This window comes from Chelon labrosus, assembly GCF_963514085.1.
Source record: "Chelon labrosus genome assembly, chromosome: 18".
Lineage (NCBI taxonomy): Eukaryota > Metazoa > Chordata > Actinopteri > Mugiliformes > Mugilidae > Chelon > Chelon labrosus.
This window is the reverse complement of record NC_140351.1, coordinates 385,356-408,566: the sequence shown is the minus strand read 5'-3', so window position 1 is coordinate 408,566 and position 23,211 is coordinate 385,356. Positions and strand designations below refer to the sequence as shown.

At 45.3% G+C, this 23,211-nt stretch overlaps 1 protein-coding gene across 1 annotated transcript; it reads left to right on the top strand.

Annotated features, from left to right (window-relative positions):
• Window positions 1-1,638: 1,638 nt before the first annotated feature.
• Window positions 1,639-21,617, top strand: LOC311503467 (rho guanine nucleotide exchange factor 4-like; the record flags this gene model as incomplete). Its single annotated transcript, XM_084566196.1, has 11 exons — window positions 1,639-1,894; window positions 10,316-10,467; window positions 15,905-16,084; window positions 16,270-16,467; window positions 16,776-16,955; window positions 17,082-17,314; window positions 18,040-18,169; window positions 18,319-18,450; window positions 19,005-19,233; window positions 19,625-19,702; window positions 20,953-21,617. The coding sequence occupies 11 exons, from the start codon at window positions 1,639-1,641 to the stop codon at window positions 21,108-21,110; spliced, it is 1,926 nt and encodes a 641-aa protein (XP_084422322.1). The 3' UTR covers window positions 21,111-21,617.
• Between the last annotated feature and the right edge of the window lie 1,594 nt (window positions 21,618-23,211).

The window sequence follows — 23,211 nt, the reverse complement described above, 5'->3', positions numbered from 1 at the left end:
GTCAGAGTTTCTTCTTTCCAGCATCTGATCCTTTTCATGTGTGAACACGTTCAGAACAGATTCATTGATTCATTGTCAGTCTGACAACACAGCACAGCAACTAACATATGTCCAGAGATGAAATCCAGTCCAGAGCAATGACAGTACTGACTGGAAAGTAGAAACTATTGCTACTGACTAAACTGTTCTGGTCACATTCTCCTTGGATCAACACAAATCTACTTGGTTTTAGTCTGAGACTCTAGTTTGGACAAATCTGGGCCTTCTTGGAGGAGACACACATTTACTCTGTTCTACTGGAACATACTTTACATTATTATTATTAAGGTTGTTTGATATAAACAGCAGTGAAGGAGTTACAGAGATGGTTTCTGTTCTCTAAGGAGCTTGCAGTCCTTGTTGTGCATGTTCTCTGGTAAAGTCTGGCGTCTTTCATGAGTTCTCCACCAGATGTCTCCAGAACGTTTTCTTTTCATGCTGTAGCCTCTGTTGATGTTCTGGAGCATTGTTGAGTCTGAAGCCTTAAAGCTGAACGATACAAACTGTCTTTGGTGTTAAATGAAAGCGTCTCTATTTAGACACTGGTTAACAACCTGTATGTGTCTACTGGAGCTGATGATTAAGGTTTCTGTTTATGTTCTGTATGTGTGGACCAAAGCCTGTAGAGCTCCCCCTGGTGTCTGGCTGCAGTATAGCTCATTAGCTCCGCCCCCTCCATGTTAGTGGGCGGGACTTGGGCCAAACTAAAACACTAAAGTCCGCATCACACACGTTAGCTAGTTAGTATAATACTGATGTTTGTTCAAGAGTCTACATTTCTCCGATGTTTTGATTTGATGCTGTTGAAAAACAGGATGTGACATCATGATGGTTGACTGGTTGCCGTGACAACCGCAAGTTGTAGATGAAAAAGGTCAGAACTGTGCTTGTACTTGAACATACTGTCCTGGTTTAATAGAGTCTGTGGATCAACTCTGTCCTCATGATGTCAGTGAATATTTTACTATAATATAAATAAAGTGTTGATCAGCTGAGGCTGGAGGATGCGTCACTGACTGTAAAAGAAACCGACACAGAGATGGAAGCGTACGCGTGTTTGTGTGTTTAGGAGGGTGGAGGAATGAACGGGGGGGTGGGGGGGGGGGGGGGGCATGTTCTCTGTCATTAGCAGGAAAACGACACGGTCGAGCGGTAGGATCCCCCCCTGCAGGACCCCCACTGATGTCAGCCTGGAAAAAAAGAGGGAGGGGGCAGCGTGAGGGGGGCTGAGTTAATGTGAGGGACTGAAACGGTGCAAATGGGTAGAGAGAGCACGGAGAAACAAGAGAGGAGAGAGAGGAGAGAGAGGAGAGAGAGGAGAGAGAGGAGGCAGCCGCCGTCTGAGAGCTGATGCAGGAGGAGAGGAGCTCTGCTCGGTGCATGGGAGGAGGAAGCAGCCAGCTGACGGCTGAAGCTCAGCGAATAGAGCAGCAGCTAGCATCCAGGAGGCCACCTCTTCCTCTTCCTCTTCATCTTCATCTTCCTCTACGTTCACCGAGCTAAAATCACCTGGCCATCTGCCTCACCTCCTCATTATCTCCCCTCACTTCCTCACTGCCCGCTCCCCCCGTCCCCCCGCTGTCGTACGTCCAGACCAGGATGCGGACCCTGCAGGGCTCAGAGGGGGGCGTACCCCTGCCCGGGGGCAGCTGTGGAAGCAGCGGCAGCTCTGGGCTGTCGCCGGGCTCTGAGTCAGACGGAGGCAGCCCCAGCAGCGGAGTGGTGGAGAGCATGGTGGACGGAGGTCTCGGTGTGGGTGGATGTATGGGTGGAAGTGGAGGAAACAGCTTGGGGGGCACTCTGAGGGGCGTCCTTTCTCGATATTGGAGCTTGGAGAGTTTGCACTCTACCACAGGTAAGTCCTGCACAATGCAGGTCTGCAGCCATCAGGGTCAGAATCAGAGAGCTGCAGCGTAGTGGTCTGTATGTGACCACACGCTGACACTGTGGATTAAACAGGACGTACCCGCTGACGGGGTGGGTGCTGTGTTGATGTGTTTGGGTGGGCCGGCTCCTTGAATGTCTAGTCATGCAGAAAGAGCCAGAAAATGGCAACAGCATTGTCTCCTCCAGTGACGTGTCTTCTGGAGTGCTGTGTAGGTACAGTCCTCTCTTACCTGCCGCTCATGGTCCCAGACTGAATGTGATCCTCCTCAGATCTGATGCTGATGAATCAGTGGTGTCTACATGTTTAGACGTTTCAGAGCAAAGCTTCTCATACAGACTCTAACCAGCTGAAACCCTCGGACGCCATCTGAGACGTAAAAACACCTTTACATTTCTGACTGTAATTAATGATCAGCTCTAATGTTCACCGCTCAGTAAAACGTCTGTCAGCTGATTCTTCTCCTGTTGTTGTTGTGAGACGTTCAGATCAGGAGATGGTTGCGTCTGATTGGCCGTCAGCTCAGGACTCTACAGGAAAAACCGCTCAGTCAGTCCATGTGTCATCAGAAACCTGTTGTAGAGCCCAGTTGTTGTTGTTGTTGTTGTTGTTGTTGTTGTTGTTCCATCTCAGTGCAAACATCAGATGTAATAGAAAGAGTCCAGTGAGGAGGGAACCATGGAAGGTCAGAGTAAATCTGACCTACATCCCAGAGAACATTGTTTGCTTCCTGTCTGTCCTGGTTAACTGTTGATGGGCCAATAGGAAGCCTTGAAGCAGGATAGTAATACACAGTGGGCCCACTAAAGAAGGTGACACTCACATAGCACCCACTTAAAAATGATCTCATCCTTCCTGATGAAAGCGTGAGATAAGGAAGTGGTCACATGGGTCAACTTTGAGGGACCTGAACCAGGAGCTGGAGTCTTGATGTGTGGTTGAGACGAGGCTTCATGGAGGGAGGCTGCTGAGTCACAACTCCCTACAGTACCAGTGTGTTAATAGTTTGATGTTACAGCCATCACCATAGAAAGTGCTCAAATGATTTTTAACTTTATAAAGATACATAGGTTTATAAATTAAGTATAATGTCCTGAATATGTCAGACGTACATAGTTCCACTTAAAATGTGGAGTTTTCTACATCTCTGCATAACAATAACTGAAAACATCAACAGATATCAACACAAGTCTGAAAGTAGACGAAGAGAAGAGAAGCCAAACAAACACATGAAACAGAACTATTAGACTGGTTCCTAAACATTCATCTTGTTCTTCTTTAACCGTTCTTTTGTAGAACCACTTGTGTTCTTGGTTCTCGTTGTCTTGCTGCATGACCCAGTTTCTCTTCACATTCAGCTCATGGACAGATGTCCTGACATTTTCTTTTAGAGTTCACTGGTAGAATTCAGAATTCATTGGTCCATCAATGAGGACAGGACGTCCTGGTCCAGATGCAGCAGAACAGGCCCAAACCAGGACATTAGCACCCCCATGTTTGATGGAGGGATGAGGTTCTGATGCTGGAATGATGCAGTGTTGGTTCATCTCATTTAAACCAAACTATTCTACTTTGGTCTCATCTGTCCACTAAACATTGTCCCAATAGTCTTCTGTCTTGTCCACATGATGTTTAGAAATGTTCTTCTTGGAGAGCAGTGTCTTTGTCCATCACACCATGGTTGTTCAGTGGATTCATCAACATTAACATCAGCCAATGAGAGAGAGGCCTTTAGCTGCTTAGAAGTTCCCCTGGGTTCCTCTGGGACCACTCAGACTATTATGGAGTGATCTTTGTTGGTGGACCACTCCTGTGGAGGGGAACAGTCGTCTTCAATCTGTCTGACTGTGGATTATTTGTGGGTTCCAAACTCTTTAGAGATGGTTCTGGAACCTTTTCCAGCCTGATGAGCAACAATAACTCTTTCTCTGAGCTCCTCAGAAAGCTCCTTTGTCCACAAACATGTGTTGTGAAGATCAGACTGAGACAAATCCCTGAGTTATTGAAACTAAACCAGGAACTGAACCACACCTGAGTCTCATTACATTGATGGAAACACTTCTGAACACATGGACTCTGATTTAATCCTAGAGGAGCTCCTCTCTGATATGTAATATTGGCTCATTTCAGTCTAATATTAGTGTTTCATGTGTGTGACTGGCTTCTCTTCGTCTTCTTTCAGGACTTGTGTGAATATCTGAGTTATTTTTATGTAGAGATGTAGAAAACTCTGAAGGACGTAAACACTGTTCAGCTGTTTGTCCTAAAGAGGTGTTCTGTGTTGTCTTTGCTCAGGTCAGAGAGGGAGTGAAGGGAGTTTGAGGCTGAGATTTCCCAGATGTAGAAAATAGATTAACAGAGACGTTTGATGTGATGGAGGTTGGGGGTCATGTATTCTGTATGTTCTTCTCTCTTGGAGGAAGCTGAGGATAAGTGCCTCGATTTTGTGGTGGCAAACAAGAGGACATCTGTCTCCTGGACAACACTGAGCCCCTGTGACAGATCTGAACGCACACTTACACAAACACAGTAGCTCTGGTGAGGTCACTAAATAAGAGGATTGTTTAGAAACGGCAGCAAGAAATAAAAGAAACAAACTAAAATAGATGCACATCTACAAGTTAGGACAAAATACTCATATTGTTTATTAGACTTCCTCTGCTGAGAGGCTCCATCAGTCTGTAGAGACAGCTAATATTTATACAGTAGGAATTAAATGAATATATATCTGGGAAAACAATGATTATAACACAAAGCTTTAGTTATGTGTCTCCTTCCTGGACAACAGGTCCTGGCTGTAAACACGTCTGTGCTTTTATTAACTTTAATCCCTCCTATCATTTAAAGTAAGGAACACTGGAAACTGTGCAGCTCTCTGGGACACGCTGCCAACTGTCCTCATGTGTGGGGCAAGGAACAGTGAGGGATGGGGGGGGGGGTGTCTGAAAGCATCCATCACAAAAATGAGAGGCACACAGCTCTCTGGGAAATAGGTCACTGTGGAAGAGCCAATCAGCCGGAGGCGTCTCCGTGTCCAACCTCTGCTGAAGTTACTTAGTGAGACAGAGACAAAAAAGGGAACAAACACATCGACTGCAGAGGCTTCATGAGTTCAGTCATCACATCAGATCCAGAACCAGAGTCCACGTCACCGTTCAGTCTGGAGACACTTTCACAAACCAGTCAAAGCAGTGGAGGCTTACATGCTCAACTGTTTATTTCTTTATATATATTATTTTAACTTTCCACATTTACAAACACAGAACATATCTAACACTATATTAAAGGCTGCAGAATGGCTGCTCATACATGGTCAGTGATGCGTGGTCCAGATGCCAACTTTTCAAAAAGGTTTCACATCCTTTCTTTATTTTATTTGTTACACAACCGTTCATTTCTGAGCATCATCTAGACATGAGGACGGGAGAATCAGGTTTCCATGTCACAGAGGAACGAGTTTGGTTTGAGATTTAGTCAAAGACCCAGTGATTATTAGAAGATTACCTGGTAGACACAGTTCAGGGTCTAAAGGAGACGTCATCACCACATCTGGAGCACATTAGTGTTCAGGTTTATGGTGTCATGGTGACTGGTGTCTGAACCGTGCATCCATCTATCTTGACACAAATCGGTCCAGAGTTAATCTGAATCACATCTCCCTCTGGATGCAAACCTGGTTCAGGACTCTTTCAGCAACATGGAAAACATTCTGGAGATAAGTTCATATTTATTACAGCTTCTCCAGCTCCGTTAGCGTTGGTGAGATCATTGTGGTGTCCAAGTTATATCCCAGAAAGGACCTCAAAGGGGAACTACCGTTCTTTACAACCTGGACCTTATTTCTGTCATAAAATACTTAACTCACTCATATAACTGTGGTGTCATTTGGAGTCGTTCGTCAGATAATTAGATCAGTGTATATCCATATAGTGGGAGTGAGTGGGGCACCGAGACGCAGCCTCTAAATAACATTATCTGGTGTGAAACTCGTTCATTTCACCAATATGTTGTTATGATACTCTAGTGCTGTTACCTGTTGAGTCCAGAGTTACCTGTTCTCATCATCCTGTAGATTGACCTACTAACCTCTGACCTGGATGATGTCATCTCTTGTTTACCTGTAATTTACTGCTGCTAGTTTATTGCAACATGGCAGAATATTTTTCTGATTCTGAGGTTGTGGACGACGACTTTATTTATGAACAACAAACTGCTGCACGTCGGCGAATAGATAACAGGTAACTCTGGACTCAACAGGTAACAGCACTAGAGTATCATAACAACATATTGGTGAAATGAACGAGTTTCACAGCAGATAAAACCAGTAGTTCCCCTTTAACCTAAGACAACAAAAGACAGATCTGTTGGACAGATCACACAGTTTATTTCTGATCTCTTAATGAATCTATTTCTCTGACGTATATTAATATTTACTGTTGAATAGATCCTCTCAGTTCATTCCTGTTCAGGTGTTATCTCTTTAAGATGAAATGACTCAAATAAATTCCATTAAATGCACCAAACATAACACTGATAAATACAGGGATCAGTTCATTTCTATGGTAGATCAAGTGTTTCATTGATTTATTTATTTCTGCCTCACTATTCAGATGAAGGCTCAGGAGGACGTGACTAATACCTGGACCACACAGATCAGATCCTCTCCAGCCACGGGCCACACTCATCCTCTTCATCCACATTCACACTGAACGCTAATAATCCCATAATCCCACATTAGACCCACACACAGCCAGACAAAGACAGGAGTTAGTGTTTTAAAGTGGGTTAATCCAGATTCTGTTTCAGATGTATTCTTCACAGATGAACGTATGAATGGCTGTAGGACAATGATGTAAATGACAGCAGGTCTGTTAGAATAAATATAAATTATGTTAAAATACTGTTTGAGACAGTGGAACCTTTAAAGTTAACATGAGACACACTGTTCCTCACTATGAGGCTGTAAGTGTCCTGGTGGCCTCAGGAAGGCCTGAAGACCACCCACCAGCCCCCCCCCCGGGTCTAGAGCAGCGGGGGGGGGCTGGTCCACTCAGGTGAGATGTCTGCAACGACATGGAGGTGAATCATGCTTAAAATATATGATAATGCAAAGAGAAGAAGGTTTATATGTCAAGCTTATTATGTACATTAATAACTGGACTAATTAAGACCTGAATATATGTAGAACTGTTTGAGAACCAGAATGAGCAGAAGGTATCTCTGGATGACCTTCACATCTCAACCACCAGACTTCCTTCAGACCAGAGCATCATGAGTTCAACAGTCTGTTTATCATCAGCTGTTGAAGGCCTGACTCATTAATCCTGAGACGTTAGTGAGGAACTCTTTCATCAAGTCACCATCTGAGAAAGGTTTCCATGTCGGTCAATGAGTTGAGGACCTCAGATCTGAACCTGTGTTGTGTTAGCATGGATGAAACCAGCTGGAGAGCTTCAGGCTAGCTGCTGTTAGCTGGTAGCTCTCGTTGGGCTCCAGTGGAGCTCTGACCTTTGGTCTCAACAGTTTCATATCAAACAGAACCACTTCCCCTTGAGTTCTGTCAACAAATGTTCTGCACTCACTTCCTGTCTTGTGTTCTAATATGTTGATCACCTGTAGCTAAACTCTTCTTTGATTAATCTTGTCTTGTAAAGAAGCTACAGTGTTTAAGACGCCAGCGCCACCTACTGTTAAAACTAAATGTTACAGTAGAGTCAGGTTTCATGTGTGGATGATACTGTAGTGTTCACAGCTGGGCCGCGGGCCGTAGTTTGGACACCTCTGCTTCAGAGCAAATCCAGATATTTACTGAGGACGACTCCAAGAACCTGGACGTGGTTGAACATCCAGTTCATTGAGAGTCTTTAATGTTTCAGGACACATTATTCCAGACTCCTGTGTCTTCATTGTACCGATCAACGTAATGAAGTCATCATATGTGTGAACACACGTGTCAATAATACGCCCTCTTTCCTTATTCTGTTTTATTTCTTACGTTGATCAATCAGTGGAGGCTTGAGGAGCTCGTACCTCTGTGCTGCTGTCATACATGTACATGACTGTAGAAGTTAGCTCTGACACTGCTATCACATGTCGTCTGTATGATGACGACACTGAGTGAACCTGGTCCTGGTCTCCTGTGGCCTGGTCTCCTGTGTCCTGGTCTCCTGTGTCCTGGTCTCCTGCGTCCTGGTTTGCTGTGTTTTATGTCAGTCGGTCGTCCACGGCCGTCCAGTCACGTTCCAGCCTCCAGCACACACACATCTAATGAAAGAGCAGCCATTACGCTTCAGCTCCTCAGCTGACCACACGTACACTTTAGCCAGTGGCTATTGAATGTTCTCTGTGCAGACAAATCTGATCCACTTATACATGGCTAGCCCACATCCAGGGGCTCAGGATGATTAAATGCTGCAGTCCAGCCTCAGGAGCAGGCTTCACTTCAGCGTCCTGCAGTTCCACACAGCCCTTTAAAACCAGGCTTCTATTCTGAGTCAATCACATCTCAGTCTTCACATTTCTAAAGGACGTGCTGATCAGACAAGTGAGAGTCAAACAGTAAACTGGTAAAGAGTCTACGTCCTGAGTGAAACTGATCCTGTGGATGATAAACCTCTGTGGGAGAGTGGACGTCATGTGAATCAGAGCATGTGGAGCTCCCCCTGGTGTCTGGCTACAGTATAGGTCATAAGCTCCACCCCCTTCTTTTTAGTGGGCGGGACTAAAGTATAAGTCACATACATTTTAAGTAGTTAATATAATGCTGATGCTTGTTTCTGATGTTTCATTTGTTATTTAACGCTATAAAAACAGGAAGTGACATCAAGATGACTGACTGGAATGTGAGAGTAGGACACAACATTATGACCACCTTCCTAATGTAGTGTAGGTGACTCATCAGAGAATGGCTATGGGCCTTCTGAGGGTGTCCTTTTGTTAGTGGGGGGGTCTTTGAGGTGAGGGGCCTCTGTGGATCATCCCACAGATACTTGATCAGTTTGGGATCTAGTGAATTTGGAGGCCAGGTCAACACCTTGTGCTGTTCTTCATGTTTTTTTTTTTAGTTGTTCCTAAAGTGTTTTTGTGTGTGTGTCTGTGTCAGGCTGCATCCTGCTGGGGATGGCTGCTGCCATCAAGGAGTGTCATTGCTATGGGGTGGGGGTGCCTGGTCTGGTCTAGGTGGGTGCTACATGTCTAAGTAACATCCACACCAATGAATGCCAGGTCCAGAAGTTTCCCAGCAGAACACTGAACTGTCACAAGATGGTTTAAATGTTATTGACTTCTCCTGTCAGTGGTCATAATGTTGTGGCTGATCAGTGTGTATCATTGTTGGTTCTACCAGCGGCCCAGTTATCAGTGGTTAATGTTCCTGGTTCGTTCTCTCTCTTCACTGTGACATCAGCAGCTGTTGGTAGGTAGATGTCTGTGATTGGAGGACAGCAGGAGTATTTATAGCTCATCATCCAGGTATGTCTCTGTTAGAGCAGCTTTATCAAAGCCTCGTTTTATTTGATGCTGCTGATAGAGGACATCAGTCAACAGCATCTGTTTCTTATCAGATGTGAATGATACTTAATAAATAACTCAGGAGACATGTCCAGAATATTCAACAACAGAGTCACAGATGATCAGAGACTTTATAAATCCTTTTTTTTTATCACTTAAATTTTTATTGAATTTTCACATGTATATAGGCAAAAAAAACAAACATACAGCAAACAAGGTACAAATTAAAGTAACAGTAACATACTGTCTGGAGATACTACTGTTCAGTCCACTGTTCCATTTAGCGTTTGTTCAGTTGGTGTCACATCTCATGTAAATGTTCCATTTTTCCCAGTTTCTTTCAAATACATTCTCTTTGAGTCTCAACAGGTATGTCAATTTTTCCGTAACAAAGATTTCCTGGACAGTTTCCAACCTTTATAAATCCTTAAAACACCAGACACACATCATGCCCCTCCCACCACGAAATCAATCAACCTTTACTTTATAACATATCAAACATATAGACGTTCACATCCAGAGCCACGCCCCTAAGACTCTTCAAAACACAAGTCCTGAAAATAGACAAAGAGAAGAGTATAGCCAACCAAACACATGACACAGAGATATTAGACTGACATGAGCCAATATTACATATCAGAGAGGAGCTCCTCTAGGATTAAACCAGAGTCCATGTGTTCAGAAGTGTTTCCATCAGTGTAATCAGACTGTAAGTGTGTGATGGCAACAGACAAAGACTCTACCTGCTGCATCATCACTGATGCCTCTATCTGCTCATGTGTTGGTTGGTTTGCTGTGGTGAAGAACATCTGGCTCCAGGCTCAGGCTGGATCCCTCATGAGTCCACCTGACCCTCTGTTGACTTTCTCCCCTCTGTCCCAGCGATGGTTGTTCCTGACGGGGCATCGGAGAAGGCGGGGCTCGGGGATGAGCTGGGCAGTGAAGAGGATCTTCTGTATGAAGAGTTTCGCAGTTCTGGACATCGTTTTGGACACCCAGGAGGAGGAGGAGGAGAACAGCTGGCCATCAATGAGGTAGGACGTACGGAGACGTCGTCTCTGAATGAACTGAGTCTGACTGAAGGTTAAAGCAGCTGCATGTACCGTTAATAATCATATTTATATGAGCTGTCTTTGGCTCTTTTTAATAATCATAAGTATATACATCAGTGCCTTCTAAACTGGTAAAGTTTAAGCTCTGATAATTAATAATAGTTATAAACCAGTTGTTACCGGTGAACCCTCAGTCCTCAAATCAATCACTGCATTTTAAAACATTTAACCAAAAACTTGAAGCTGAAAATAATCTGTTTTTAAAAACCAAGAGCTGTGAGTTCATTGGTCTCATGGTGTCCTCTCTGTCCTCTGGGGACAGCTCTCTGCTGCCATCCTGTGGCTCTCTGATGTATGAGGGACGTTAAGAGTGGAAATGATTCTGTGCTAACTCATCTCTAAACGCTAACCAGACGTAGCTGCTGTGTTTGCTCGTGTGTGTCGGTCAAGATGTGATTGTACTGAAGAGAATTCATGAAGGAAAAAACCTCTTTAGGATTCTCTGTCTCTGTCCACTCTCATATATTACTACATATTTGTCAATGATGGGAGCAGATGTTCTTGGGCCTGAGGAACAATAAAAAACCCCAGCCCCTAGCCCCTAGCTCCTAGCCCCTAGCTCCTAGCTCCTAGCCCCTAGCCCCTAGCCCCTAGCCCCTAGCCCCTAGCCCCTAGCTCCTAGCCCCAGCTCCTAGCCACCAGTCCCCACCCCCTAGCCCCTAGCCCCTAGCTCCTAGCTCCTAGCCCCTAGCTCCTAGCCCCTGGCCCATGGCCCCTAGCTCCTAGCCCCTAGCTCCTAGCCCCTGGCCCATGGCCCCTAGCTCCTAGCCCCCAGGCCCTAGCCCCTAGCTCCTAGCCCCCAGCCCCCAGCCCCTAGCTCCTAGCCCATAGCTCCTAGCCACTAGCCCCTAGCTCCTAGCCCCTAGCTCCTAGCTCCTAGCCCCTAGCTCCTAGCTGCTAGTCCCTAGTCCCTACCCCCTAGCCCCTAGCTCCTAGCTCCTAGCCCCAGCTCCTAGCCACCAGTCCCTACCCCCTAGCCCCTAGCCCCTAGCTCCTAGCTCCTAGCTCCTAGCTCCTAGCCACTAGCCACTAGCTCCTAGCCCCTAGCCACTAGCCCCTAGCCCCTAGCCCCTAGCTCCTAGCCCCTAGCCACTAGCCACTAGCCCCTAGCCCCTAACTCCTAGGATTTCACATGAGTCTGGTCCCCACAAATCAATAAAAACTAGAGCACACACACACACTCTTTCCCTTGAGACCAGTCTTTTATTCTGCATGACCCCCCCCCCCCCCCCCCCCAACCCACCCCCCATCTTACTCCCTACCCTCCCAAGGGTTGCTATGGCCTTGCCTCAGCTACTCTGGTATCCAGGATATGCTGACACACTCTGCTTTCTGATTGGCTGCCGTCAACGGGTTGACTCGCAGAAAAAAGAAGGAGGAGGGGGAGGTGTAGAAAAAAGGAAAGAGGGTTATTCTGGTAGTGAGATGATAGCTGAGGTAGCACGGCTCCAGGCAGAGCATCGAGCACCATTTTAGAATGAGCTGCTGATGGAGAGAAAAGGTGGCAGAGATAGAGAGATAGAGAGAGATAAATAGAGATAAAGATAGAGAGAGAGAGGACGGAGGGAGGTGATGAGCATATTCAGGCAGGAGTGAGGGAAGGTCTGGAAAACAAGCGACAGACGGAGAGAAAGAGGACGAGACATGGTCGTCTCACATCCTTCGTCTTTCTTCCTGACATCCTGATCGAAAGACCGAGAAGAGGAGCGGAGAGGAAAGACTGAGGCGCCAGGCGACACGAGGAGAGAGGAGAGGGGAGGCGTCTGCTCCTCAAAGAGGAGAAAGGGAAGAAAAGGAGGAGGGGGTGGTGCTCAGCACAGAACACAGAGCTGCACAGCTTCACCTCCCTCCTCCCTCAGACGGGCACCCAGCCTCCACTGGCAGGCCGGGGCAACGCCGGCCATCGCCAAAGTGGCAGGAGAAGCAGAGGAGGTGAGCGGCAGCAGCGAGAGGAGGAGGAGGAGAACGGCACTAGAGGACGGAGACGGAGACGGAGGAGAACCGGGACAAGGTGACGCCGTGTGGTGTGGAGGCTCGGCGCTGAGGCAACGGGGGAGGGGCGGCGGTGCTGAGGAGGCGGAAGAGGAGGAGGCCAGGGGGCTGATGGCTCGGGGCAGCGGCTCAGGGAGGTGGAGCAGGCAGAGGATGGGACTGTTCAACACCATGCTGCGCTGCAACATGCCCCCAGAGACCCAGAAGGTGGTGGTGTTCATCATCATGATGCTGCTCATCATCATCAACGTGGTGCTGATGTTCCTCCTGGCCTTCCAGTAGACTGGACCCTGAGACCCCCGCCCCCCCGTCCCCCCGTCCATCTATAACACAAACACACTCGTGCTTCTTGTTGGAGGGAGAAACCAGATAACTGAAACTCAGAGGACTGTGAATGAGACTCAGACTGATGGGTGCTCAACACAGCTGCAACCGACAGGTACAAGCCAGAGGATGGATGATGGATGGTGTGACACATCTATAATACGTTTATGTTCCAGACAGAGGAAGGAGTCATTTCTCCGTCTCTGTGGTTTCAGTCACATGTTGTAGTTCAGGTTAGATGATTGACAGATCAGATCAGAGACTTCACATAGAGAGGCCTTTAATCAGGAGACGTTTGTTGTCACTGGTAAAAGTTAAACATCAGGTGATGTAACACACTCTGACTCTAATAACTCTTCAGCTCCTATAATAATTATAACCATTGCTGATTGTGTTGTGCATGTGTAACCTCCATCTTGGATTATTAGCTACTTTAGTTTCCATACAAACTCTTGAAACAGAAATATTAGACTTAAAATGAGCCAATATTACATATCATGTCCTCCTTGTGTCCAGTATCTGCTGTGACCTCCTTGTCACTAAATGTTTCTGGTAACAGCTGATCAGTGGTCTACAGCAGCTTGGAGGAATTTTAGCCCATTCCTCAGAACAGAACCACTTCAGTTCTGAGATGTTGGTGGGTTTCCTCACATCAACTGCTTGCTTCAGGTCCTTCCACAACATTTCTATTGGATTAAGGTCAGGACTTTGACTTGGCCGTTCCTAAACATTCATCTTGTTCTTCTTCAACCGTTCTTTTGTAGAACCACTTGTGTTCTTGGTTCTCGTTGTCTTGCTGCATGACCCAGTTTCTCTTCACATTCAGCTCATGGACAGATGTCCTGACATTTTCTTTTAGAGTTCACTGGTAGAATTCAGAATTCATTGGTCCATCAATGAGGACAAGCCGTCCTGGTCCAGATGCAGCAGAACAGGCCCAAACCAGGACATTAGCACCCCCATGTTTGATGGAGGGATGAGGTTCTGATGTTTCATCTCATTTAAACCAAACTATTCTACTTTGGTCTCATCTGTCCACTAAACATTGTCCCAATAGTCTTCTGTCTTGTCCACATGATGTTTAGAAATGTTCTTCTTGGAGAGCAGTGTCTTTGTCCATCACACCATGGTTGTTCAGTGGATTCATCAACATTAACATCAGCCAATGAGAGAGAGGCCTTTAGCTGCTTAGAAGTTCCCCTGGGTTCCTTTGGGACCTCTCAGACTATTATGGAGTGATCTTTGTTGGTGGACCACTCCTGTGGAGGGGAACAGTCGTCTTCAATCTGTCTGACTGTGGATTATTTGTGGGTTCCAAACTCTTTAGAGATGGTTCTGGAACCTTTTCCAGCCTGATGAGCAACAACAACTCTTTCTCTGAGCTCCTCAGAAAGCTCCTTTGTCCACAAACATGTGTTGTGAAGATCAGACTGAGACAAATCCCTGATTTATTGAAACTAAACCAGGAACTGAACCACACCTGAGTCTCATTACATTGATGGAAACACTTCTGAACACATGGACTCTGATTGGATCCTAGAGGAGCTCCTCTCTGATATGTAATATTGGCTCATTTTAATGAATAAACAAATACTAAAGTATATTATTTCTGTTTCTTGTGTTTGAGTCTTGTCATATGGGCAGCTTTAATGTATGTGATCATTTCTTCAGTGTGAACACATCTTTGATTCATGTTACGTTATCTCCCGGTGGGACAGTTTATTACTGGGTATCGTGCTCAGTTCAATAAATAAATTCATATATAATGTCAATAACACAGAAACAACAGCTAGAACTTGATGATGCTATGTGCATGTTAATTAGTCGTTCCTGGTGGCTCTGAGAGCAGCATCATGCTCATCATATATATATGTGAAGCTGTTTACTGTGGTGTCATGTAGTCAAAGAGGAATCTGGGGAAGAGGCCGCAGAGAGGCAGAGACATGGTGAGGGTGGGTTGCCTAGCAACAGCTAGATTGTCTGTTTTTTCCCATTACCATGGAGGACCAGAGGAGCTGAGAGACCAGCGTTAGGTCTGTAATAACAAGGAGTAGAGGCCAGAGATGAGGAGAGAACGTTAGGAACAAGAGAGAGGGACACACCAGTTAACACAGTTAACATGATATACAGGAGTAGCACACAGTTACATGGTTCATATATAGTACATGTATAGGACATGTCCTCAGTGCATCGTCCCCCAGCAGCCTAGGCCTATAGCAGCATAACTAAGGGATGGTTTAGTCCAGCCCTAACTATAAGCTTGATCAAAAAGGAAAGTCTTAAGCCTGACCTTAAAAATAGAGAGAGTGTCTGCCTCCAGAACCCAAACTGGGAGCTGGTTCCACAGGAGAGGAGCCTGATAGCTGAAAGCTCTACCTCCCATTCTACTTTAGAACCTGTAGGAACCACAAGTAGACCTGCACTTTGAGATGGAAGTGATCTGTTGGGATGATCTGGTACAATGAGGTCTTTAAGATACGATGGAGCTAGGCCTTTAAGGGCCTTGGATGTAAGGAGGAGGATTTTAAATTCTATTCTAGACTTTAAAGGGAGCCAGTGAAGAGAAGCTAAAACTGGAGTGATATGATCTCTCTTGCTAATTCCTGTCAATGCTCTTGCTGCGGCATTTTGAATCAACTGGAGGCTTTTTAATGAGTATTTGGAGCCAGACAGTAAACCAAACAGACCAGACCTGTTTAAATGGTCAAACAACTGATTAGAAACAACTTTGTATAGAATTTTAGAAATAATAGGAAGGTTGGCTAAAACATCTGGGTCTGGAGTAGGTCTCTCTGGTCCAGGTCTCTCTGGTCCATGGATCATTGTGTTCAGCTCTAAATAAACCTGGTTCTTCTCCAGATTCAGAGATAAATCCAGATGACCAGATACCTTGAATCAGAAAGTCTAAAATTACGTTCCAGAGTCATGTCCATGCTCCGTTTAGACCAACAGGAAAGATTTCAAACACCACCTAGTACACGGCCCCTAGTCCTTGGTATCTATAGATTTACCTGAACTGACCTGTGTCCGTTCTCCTCTGCAGCTCATCAGCGATGGCAGCGTGGTTTATGCTGAAGCCCTCTGGGACCACGTCACCATGGATGACCAGGAGCTGGGCTTCAAGGCTGGAGACGTCATAGAAGTAGTGGACGCCACGAACAAGGAGTGGTGGTGGGGTCGCATCACGGACAGCGAGGGCTGGTTTCCTGCCAGCTTCGTAAGGGTGAGAGAAACTCTGATGAACTGCTGATAGACTGAGTGATAGGAGGAGTTAATGTGAAGGTGAAGGTTTATTAAATGTTTTTTATTCTCATTAAACCGCCTGCACAGGTGTAAGGTCATGATTTGATCTTTGAAACCAGATTTACTTGGACCTCCAGGTTTTAACGGGTTACTGTGTTTGCTCAGCTGCGTGTGAACCAGGATGAGCCCATGGAGGAGTACCTGGCCCAGCTGGAGGCCCAGGCTGGAGAGGAGGACCGGGCAGGTCTGGGCTTGTTACTGGGACCTGGTCTACCGTGTAAAGAGCAGATGAGGACCAACGTCATCAGTGAGATCATGAGCACAGAGAGAGACTACATCAAGCACTTGAAAGACATCTGTGAGGTCTGCATGGGACTGCTCCGTCTCCTGACCATAAAACCCAGTTTGTTGATTAGCTGTTGTGTCACAAACATTATGCATTGTTATGGGTTCACATTATGTGAAAAATCACCGTGGTCACTGGTTTGAATCCCCTACATCCATGAATGAAGAACCCGTGAACCAAGCACTGAACCCCAGAGCTGCTCCCAGTGCACCAATGGATGGTTTAAATGCAGAGTGTGATCCAGAGATGCTACTTATTTATTCTGTTTAGGATGAGCAGGTTCTGGTTCTGGTTCTGGTTCTGATTCTGGTTCTGGTTCCCTCAGGGTTACGTCAAACAGTGCCGCAAGAGAACCGACATGTTCACAGAAGAACAGCTTCGTACGATCTTCGGCAACATCGAAGAGATTTACAGATTTCAGAGAAAGTTTCTGAAAGGTCTGGAAAAGAAGTTCAACAAGGAGCAGCCGTACCTCAGCGAGATCGGCTGTTGCTTTCTTGAACATGTAAGAGGAGTCACAAAATAATGTCTGATTTAAGTTCCTGTGGACTGAAGACGTGTCTGGGTTGAACCGTCTCTCCAGGCTCTTGTCCTGCCTCTAACCTGATGTCTTCTGGTCTTTCATGTGCAGAAAACAGACTTCCAGATCTATTCAGAGTATTGCAACAACCACCCTAATGCCTGCATCCAGCTCTCCAAACTGATGAAGGTCAACAAGTACGTGTTCTTCTTTGAGGCCTGCAGGCTGCTCCAGAAGATGATCGACATTTCTCTGGACGGCTTCCTGCTCACCCCGGTTCAGAAGATCTGCAAGTACCCTCTGCAGCTGGCTGAGCTCCTCAAGTACACCAACCCTCAGCACAGGTGACCTCTCACTGTCTGTGCTGACGACCTTTAGGTTCCTCTGAGTCAGTCAGTATCCCACTTAAATCAGACTGTAACATTAGAGAGAACATCATCTCAGTAAAGACATGAGGGAACATCATCATCTCTAGAACAAAGTTCCACTTTGGCTTTGCAGCTTGTTTCCTTCAGACTCGTCTCCACTGCTTTCTACTCAGTGAGGATGAGTTTAACAGTGGTGATGCAGTTTGTAATGAAGTTAAATGATAGAAGACAAAGTAATAATAATAACAAAACTATAAATAGAAGAATCAACAAGCTGACTATGATGAGTTGATAAGATTAAACTATGGTGTTAACAGTCCTGTGTCCAGGTTAGAGACTCATTTATTTTGCAGCAGCTCTTGTTTCCAGAGTTGTATTTGTAGTCCTCCGTTAAAGTTGATGTTGTTCTATATTCTCAACACAAACTGTAACATCTGTAATATCAGTGTAATAATTTACTTTTGTTTGCATATCTTTAATTCTCTTATGTACAGTATCCATATGTACAACTGTTTTCTATTTGTTGTACTTTTTTATCGTATCATATCGTATCACATATCGTATCGTATCACGTATCGTGTATCACGTATCGTATCGTATCGTATCGTATTGGTGAATGTCAGGTCTCGTCTCACACAGTGTGAACTTTCTTTTACGCTCCATCTCTCCACTCCTGCTGCATGTCCCTCTCTGCTGTTCAGAGACTACAAAGACGTGGAGGCAGCCTTAAATGCTATGAAGAATGTTGCCCGACTGATCAACGAGAGGAAACGACGCCTTGAGAACATCGACAAGATCGCCCAGTGGCAGAGCTCCATAGAGGACTGGGAGGTGGGGAACAAGTTTCAGTTTCAGACCATCAGAGTTATTTGTCCCATGTTGATTTAAGGAAGGGTTGGGGTTGGGCTCTAGGGTTTGATGAAAGGATGAGGATGTCCTCACAAAGATACAATCATGTCTGTGTCTTTTGATCCGTGCAGGGGGAGGACGTCCTCAGCAGAAGCTCCGATCTCATCTTTTCGGGGGAGTTGACCAAGTTGTCCCACCCTCAGGCCAAGAGTCAGCAGAGAATGTTTTTCCTCTTCGACCATCAGATGGTTTACTGCAAAAAGGTTCCTCAGCGTTTTACTCTGTGGGTGATGTTGTTTGTGATCATTGTGAGAGGAGGAAATACGTTTCCACAGCCCCAGTGGTGATTATATCTCCTCTTTCACACCCTTATCTCCTTCTGATCGATGCAGTGTTACAACGTTTAACCTCGGTTCAGTTCATGTTCTCTGGGAAAACAAATCAGTGGAGACGCCATCAAAGCTACAAGCTTTTCAAACTGTTCTGTGAAAAATGGATTTCAGGAAAACAGGAAATAATGTGTGTGGAAAATGTTCAGTTTAATGGAGCATCTGCTGCCAGACACCTTCCAAGGAGAAGGTTCTCTATGTTCCTCATCAGGTGAACTGCTCCCTAGAACCTTTAAGAAACAGAATGTGGTGCAAGACGTTTCTTTGTTCGATTCCCTTGTTAGAAATGAAACGGACCACTTCACATCTGTCCAGGTGATCAGTTAAAAACACATGTCAGTGCAGATCTCTGACTCAGGCTCTGGCATCTGTGTTAATTAACAGTCAGTCTTGGTTCTTGCCTAAATGTGCCGTCCTTATCGTTGCAGGACCTCCTGCGCCGGGACATGCTGTACTATAAGGGCCGGATGGACATGGACCAGATGGAGGTGATAGACATGGAGGATGGCAAGGAGAAGGTGAAGAACGCCCTGAAACTCCAGTCTGTGGCTGGCGATGAAGTCCACCTCCTGTGTGCCAAGAAGCCCGAGCAGAAGCAACGCTGGCTCCGAGCCTTCGCCGACGAGAGGAGGCAGGTCCAGCATGACTACGAGACAGGTCAGATATGTGCAGAGGTCATGGTCCTGATTCCTGGGGGGGGCATCTCTTTAATATTAACCTGCTCAGACTCAATCAAACCTCCCTAACCCCCAAACTGCTCCCTGGGTGAGAGAGAAGAATTACTACAACAATACCCTCAGAGATCTTCAGTTCAAGATGGACGCCTCCTCAACACACCACCTCCACACAAACCTGCATACAGTATTAGCATCAGTATTAGCATCAGTATTAGCATCAGTATTAGCATCAGGACAGTTTGTGGATGTCTGTCTCAGGGACCTGACTGATTTCCCGTATTAGAAAAACACTCCATGACTTTTTGAATGTCTACCCGTCTAAGTTCTCCCATGAAGAATATCAGTTTTTGTTTTTCTTCTTCTCTTCTCAGGTTTCTCTCTGACAGAAGTCCAGAAGAAACAGGCCATGCTAAATGTCTGCAAAAGCCATCCAGCAGGGAAACCCAAAGGTACGCCCCCAGGGCCTCAGAGTCTCCGAGGGAATAAAATAACCCTCAGATTATTAGATTAAGTTCTGTGGTCTCTCAGCTCGTCAGATAAAAGCTCTGTGTTCTGATCTTTACTCATATTTAAATCACTTCTATCAATAAATAGATTAGACTTTTCTAGAGACTTTCATCCAGCTGAGAACAGATGTGCACACTAGCCACCTGTTCGCTTTTAATATGTTATTAGAAGCAGATCAATTCAACATGTGTGAAATATTCATGCAGCATAAACCTGGATCCAAACAAGATGAGGTTGTACTGCAGCTGATGCACGGTTCATGGCTGAACTATGACGGTGGCAGTAGTCCCAGTTAGGGCTTGAATCCATAGACTGTAGAAAACATGGAGCACACGTCTCCACTTCCTCTCATTGGTCAAACTGATGCTAGTGTCCCAGGGCTACATGCGGCGCCATCTGGTGACTTCTGATCCAGAGTCAGATCAGTTCTGTCTGAGAGTGGATCCATGTTATTGATGCCCCGCCCACTCTCCCTCTAGACTCACTGGTGATTGGTTAATGCTGCTCTGCTCTACCTCCACCAGTTACTGAGACATGTTGAATTATACACTGAACTTCTTTATTATTTTAAATCAAGCTCCTCCCACAGAGCTAACGTTGGAGTATTGTTGTAGCTAGACGCTAGCTAATTACATTCATTCACTGACAATCTCACAGAAACTAAAGTTGAACTTTAAATCTGTCCTTTAGTTTACAGCACAACTACTGGTTAATAGCTTTCAAACCAATGTGTTATTTTGACTTTCCTACTCTCTTCACAGAGCGTTGTCAATGGCAGCTGTCAATCATCATGATGTCACATCCTGTTTTTATCACGTTAAATGACTAAAATGCATTTTTTTAGAAAAATAGACTCTTGAACAAACATCAGCATTACTGTTGATGACTTTAAATGTATGTGACGTGTAGTTAGGGGCGGAGCTTATGATCTACCGTCTAGTGCAGCCACCAGGGGGCGCTCCACACGCTTTGGCTTGGCGTCCACTTTTTACACAGACTATGGTTGAAAGACATAATGAAGTGATTCTGTGGAGATCAGCTGACTATGAACATAAACATTTAGTAAAATTACACAAATAACCGTCAGACGTGTCTTTGTATTTCGCTAAAAGTAGCATAGAAGCTAACGAATGAATGCATACAGTCCAGCTTTCAGTGTGTCACATGACTCACTCATTCATCTCGTCCTCAGCGGTGACCAGACCCTACTATGACTTCCTCCTGAGACAGAAACACCCCTCCCTTCCAGCTGCTCTGCCCCAGCAGCAGGTCTTCATGCTGGCTGAGCCCAAGCGCAAAACCTCCACCTTCTGGCACAACATCGGCCGACTGACACCCTTCAAGAAGTGAACAGGAAGTGGACAGGAAGTGAACAGGAAGTGGACAGGAAGTGGACAGGAAAGGGAAAGCTGTGGTGAGAGGACACGGAGGAGGACGAGGAGGAGGAGGAGGAAGCAGAGAGCTCGCTGCTCGTGCCTGAATAGACCCTTTTTAATGTTTGTTTGCGTCCCGCTCAGAGCATTGCCCTTATTGATATACTGATGTATAGATGAAGATGATGATGAGGAGGAGATTATTTCTGGAAGCACTTTATTAGTTGGTTAACAATCAGACCTGAGAGTCCACTCACCTTACTACTACCATACCTTCAATCAGAGCAGACTGGTACTACTACTACTACTACTGGTACTACTGGTACTACTGGTACTACTACTACTGGTACTACTGGTACTGCCGGTACTACTGGTACTACTGGTACTGCTGGTACTGGTACTACTGGTACTCCTCTGGTTCTGCTGCCTCTGTTCCTTTCCAGCGTTCTGCTGTTTTATCATTTGACAGATGCCAACTGCTACTAGTGCCAGATGATAGTGCCAGTTTTTCTATGTTGTTTGTTCTGTATCTGGTAAAAGGGGGGGGGGGGGGGGGCTTGTGCTTTTTTCTCTGTGTGCTGATTTTATTTCAGGATCATTTCAGCGGTGAGTGTGTGACCTCCACCTACCAGGACCTGGTTTTGTCCCCCCACCATGGACTCCTCCAGCTCTGCTATCTGTTCATTCCTTTTAGTATTTTATTTTGAAGTGCCATTTGAAGTGCGTCGTGGATGACTTACAGTGACATGCATGGAAGAAAAAAACAAACTGTGAAGACTCTGAAGAACCGTGCTATATTTAACCAGATCCAGGAACTGAGGTTCTATTGTTCTACTAGGCTGACAGCATCACTACACACACACACACACACACACACACACACACACTCTCTTTTATCTACCTGATATCTCGTGGTCTTGCTCTGTGTCTCTGGTCTCCGGTACGATCTCATCTGGGATCAGTGCAGCTCCGTGATATCGCTCGGTGCATTCAGTGAAATGAAACACACTCCTTTCACCTTTTCTGTTCAAATGTTTTAGCTTCTGACCGTATTAAACATTCCTAATCTGACAAATGTGGCTGTGAATGATCATTTTATTTCAGGCTGAGAAGTGAAGCCACCGCTCTGCTACTGTGTCCAGCCAGAGTTCATGTTGGCAGCCATGTTTGATTTAGTCTTCAGACCAAAATGTTGATGAATCGTTTCATCTTTATCAACTTTTAATTCTTACATTAAGTCAAAGTGACACTAACAACATTAATGTAATAGACTAAACATTAATCAGAGCAGTTTAATGTGAATCCAGGTACCAGTCTGGATCAACACTGATCTCTGAGCAGATCTCTGTCCAGAGTTGGATCTCAGCTGCTGTGCTGTCCTTGATCATTTAGAAGGTTGGATCAGACATTACAGAGAAAAGAGGAAGGATTCATTCCAGGAACTACATTGATGGACAGTGTTAGCTCCATGCTAAATGCTAATCCATCATCCACTCTACTGTCCACTGTTTACATACGTGTCAGTCAAAGGTCAGAGGTCAATAACTTCATGGAACTAGTAAAGCTCTTAGATGAGACTCCTTTAACTTCATAGTTAGCGTGAGCAGCTAGCTAGCTTTGGTAGCTAACACTGAGATCAGCTAGGCTAACAGCCCTTCTATCAGATAACACTCTAGTCTCATCAACATTTCCTCATAGTTTTATCATCAGATTAGTTTTAGCTCATCATCGTCTTAGTAACAGAAATATTCGTTGTTGAAGAATATTTTTCATCATCGTGTTAACAACAGCTCAAAAGACGTAGAACATATATAAGAGACGTCAGACCACAGTGTAAGGTTCAAACATTGTGTTTTATTTAAAGTTAGAAAGAGCAGAGGAGAAAAACCAAACAAACCAAACTCAAAGAACTAAAAGGAAGTTGGAACAAGGCCAGCCCACATAGGACCGTAGGACCCAGACCTCCTTCCACTCAGTAATTACACCACTTTAAGAAACTAAATAAAATGAACAAAAACCCAAAACAGGACTACCGGCCACCTACAACCCAAAGTTCTAACACTTGACAGGAAATGAAA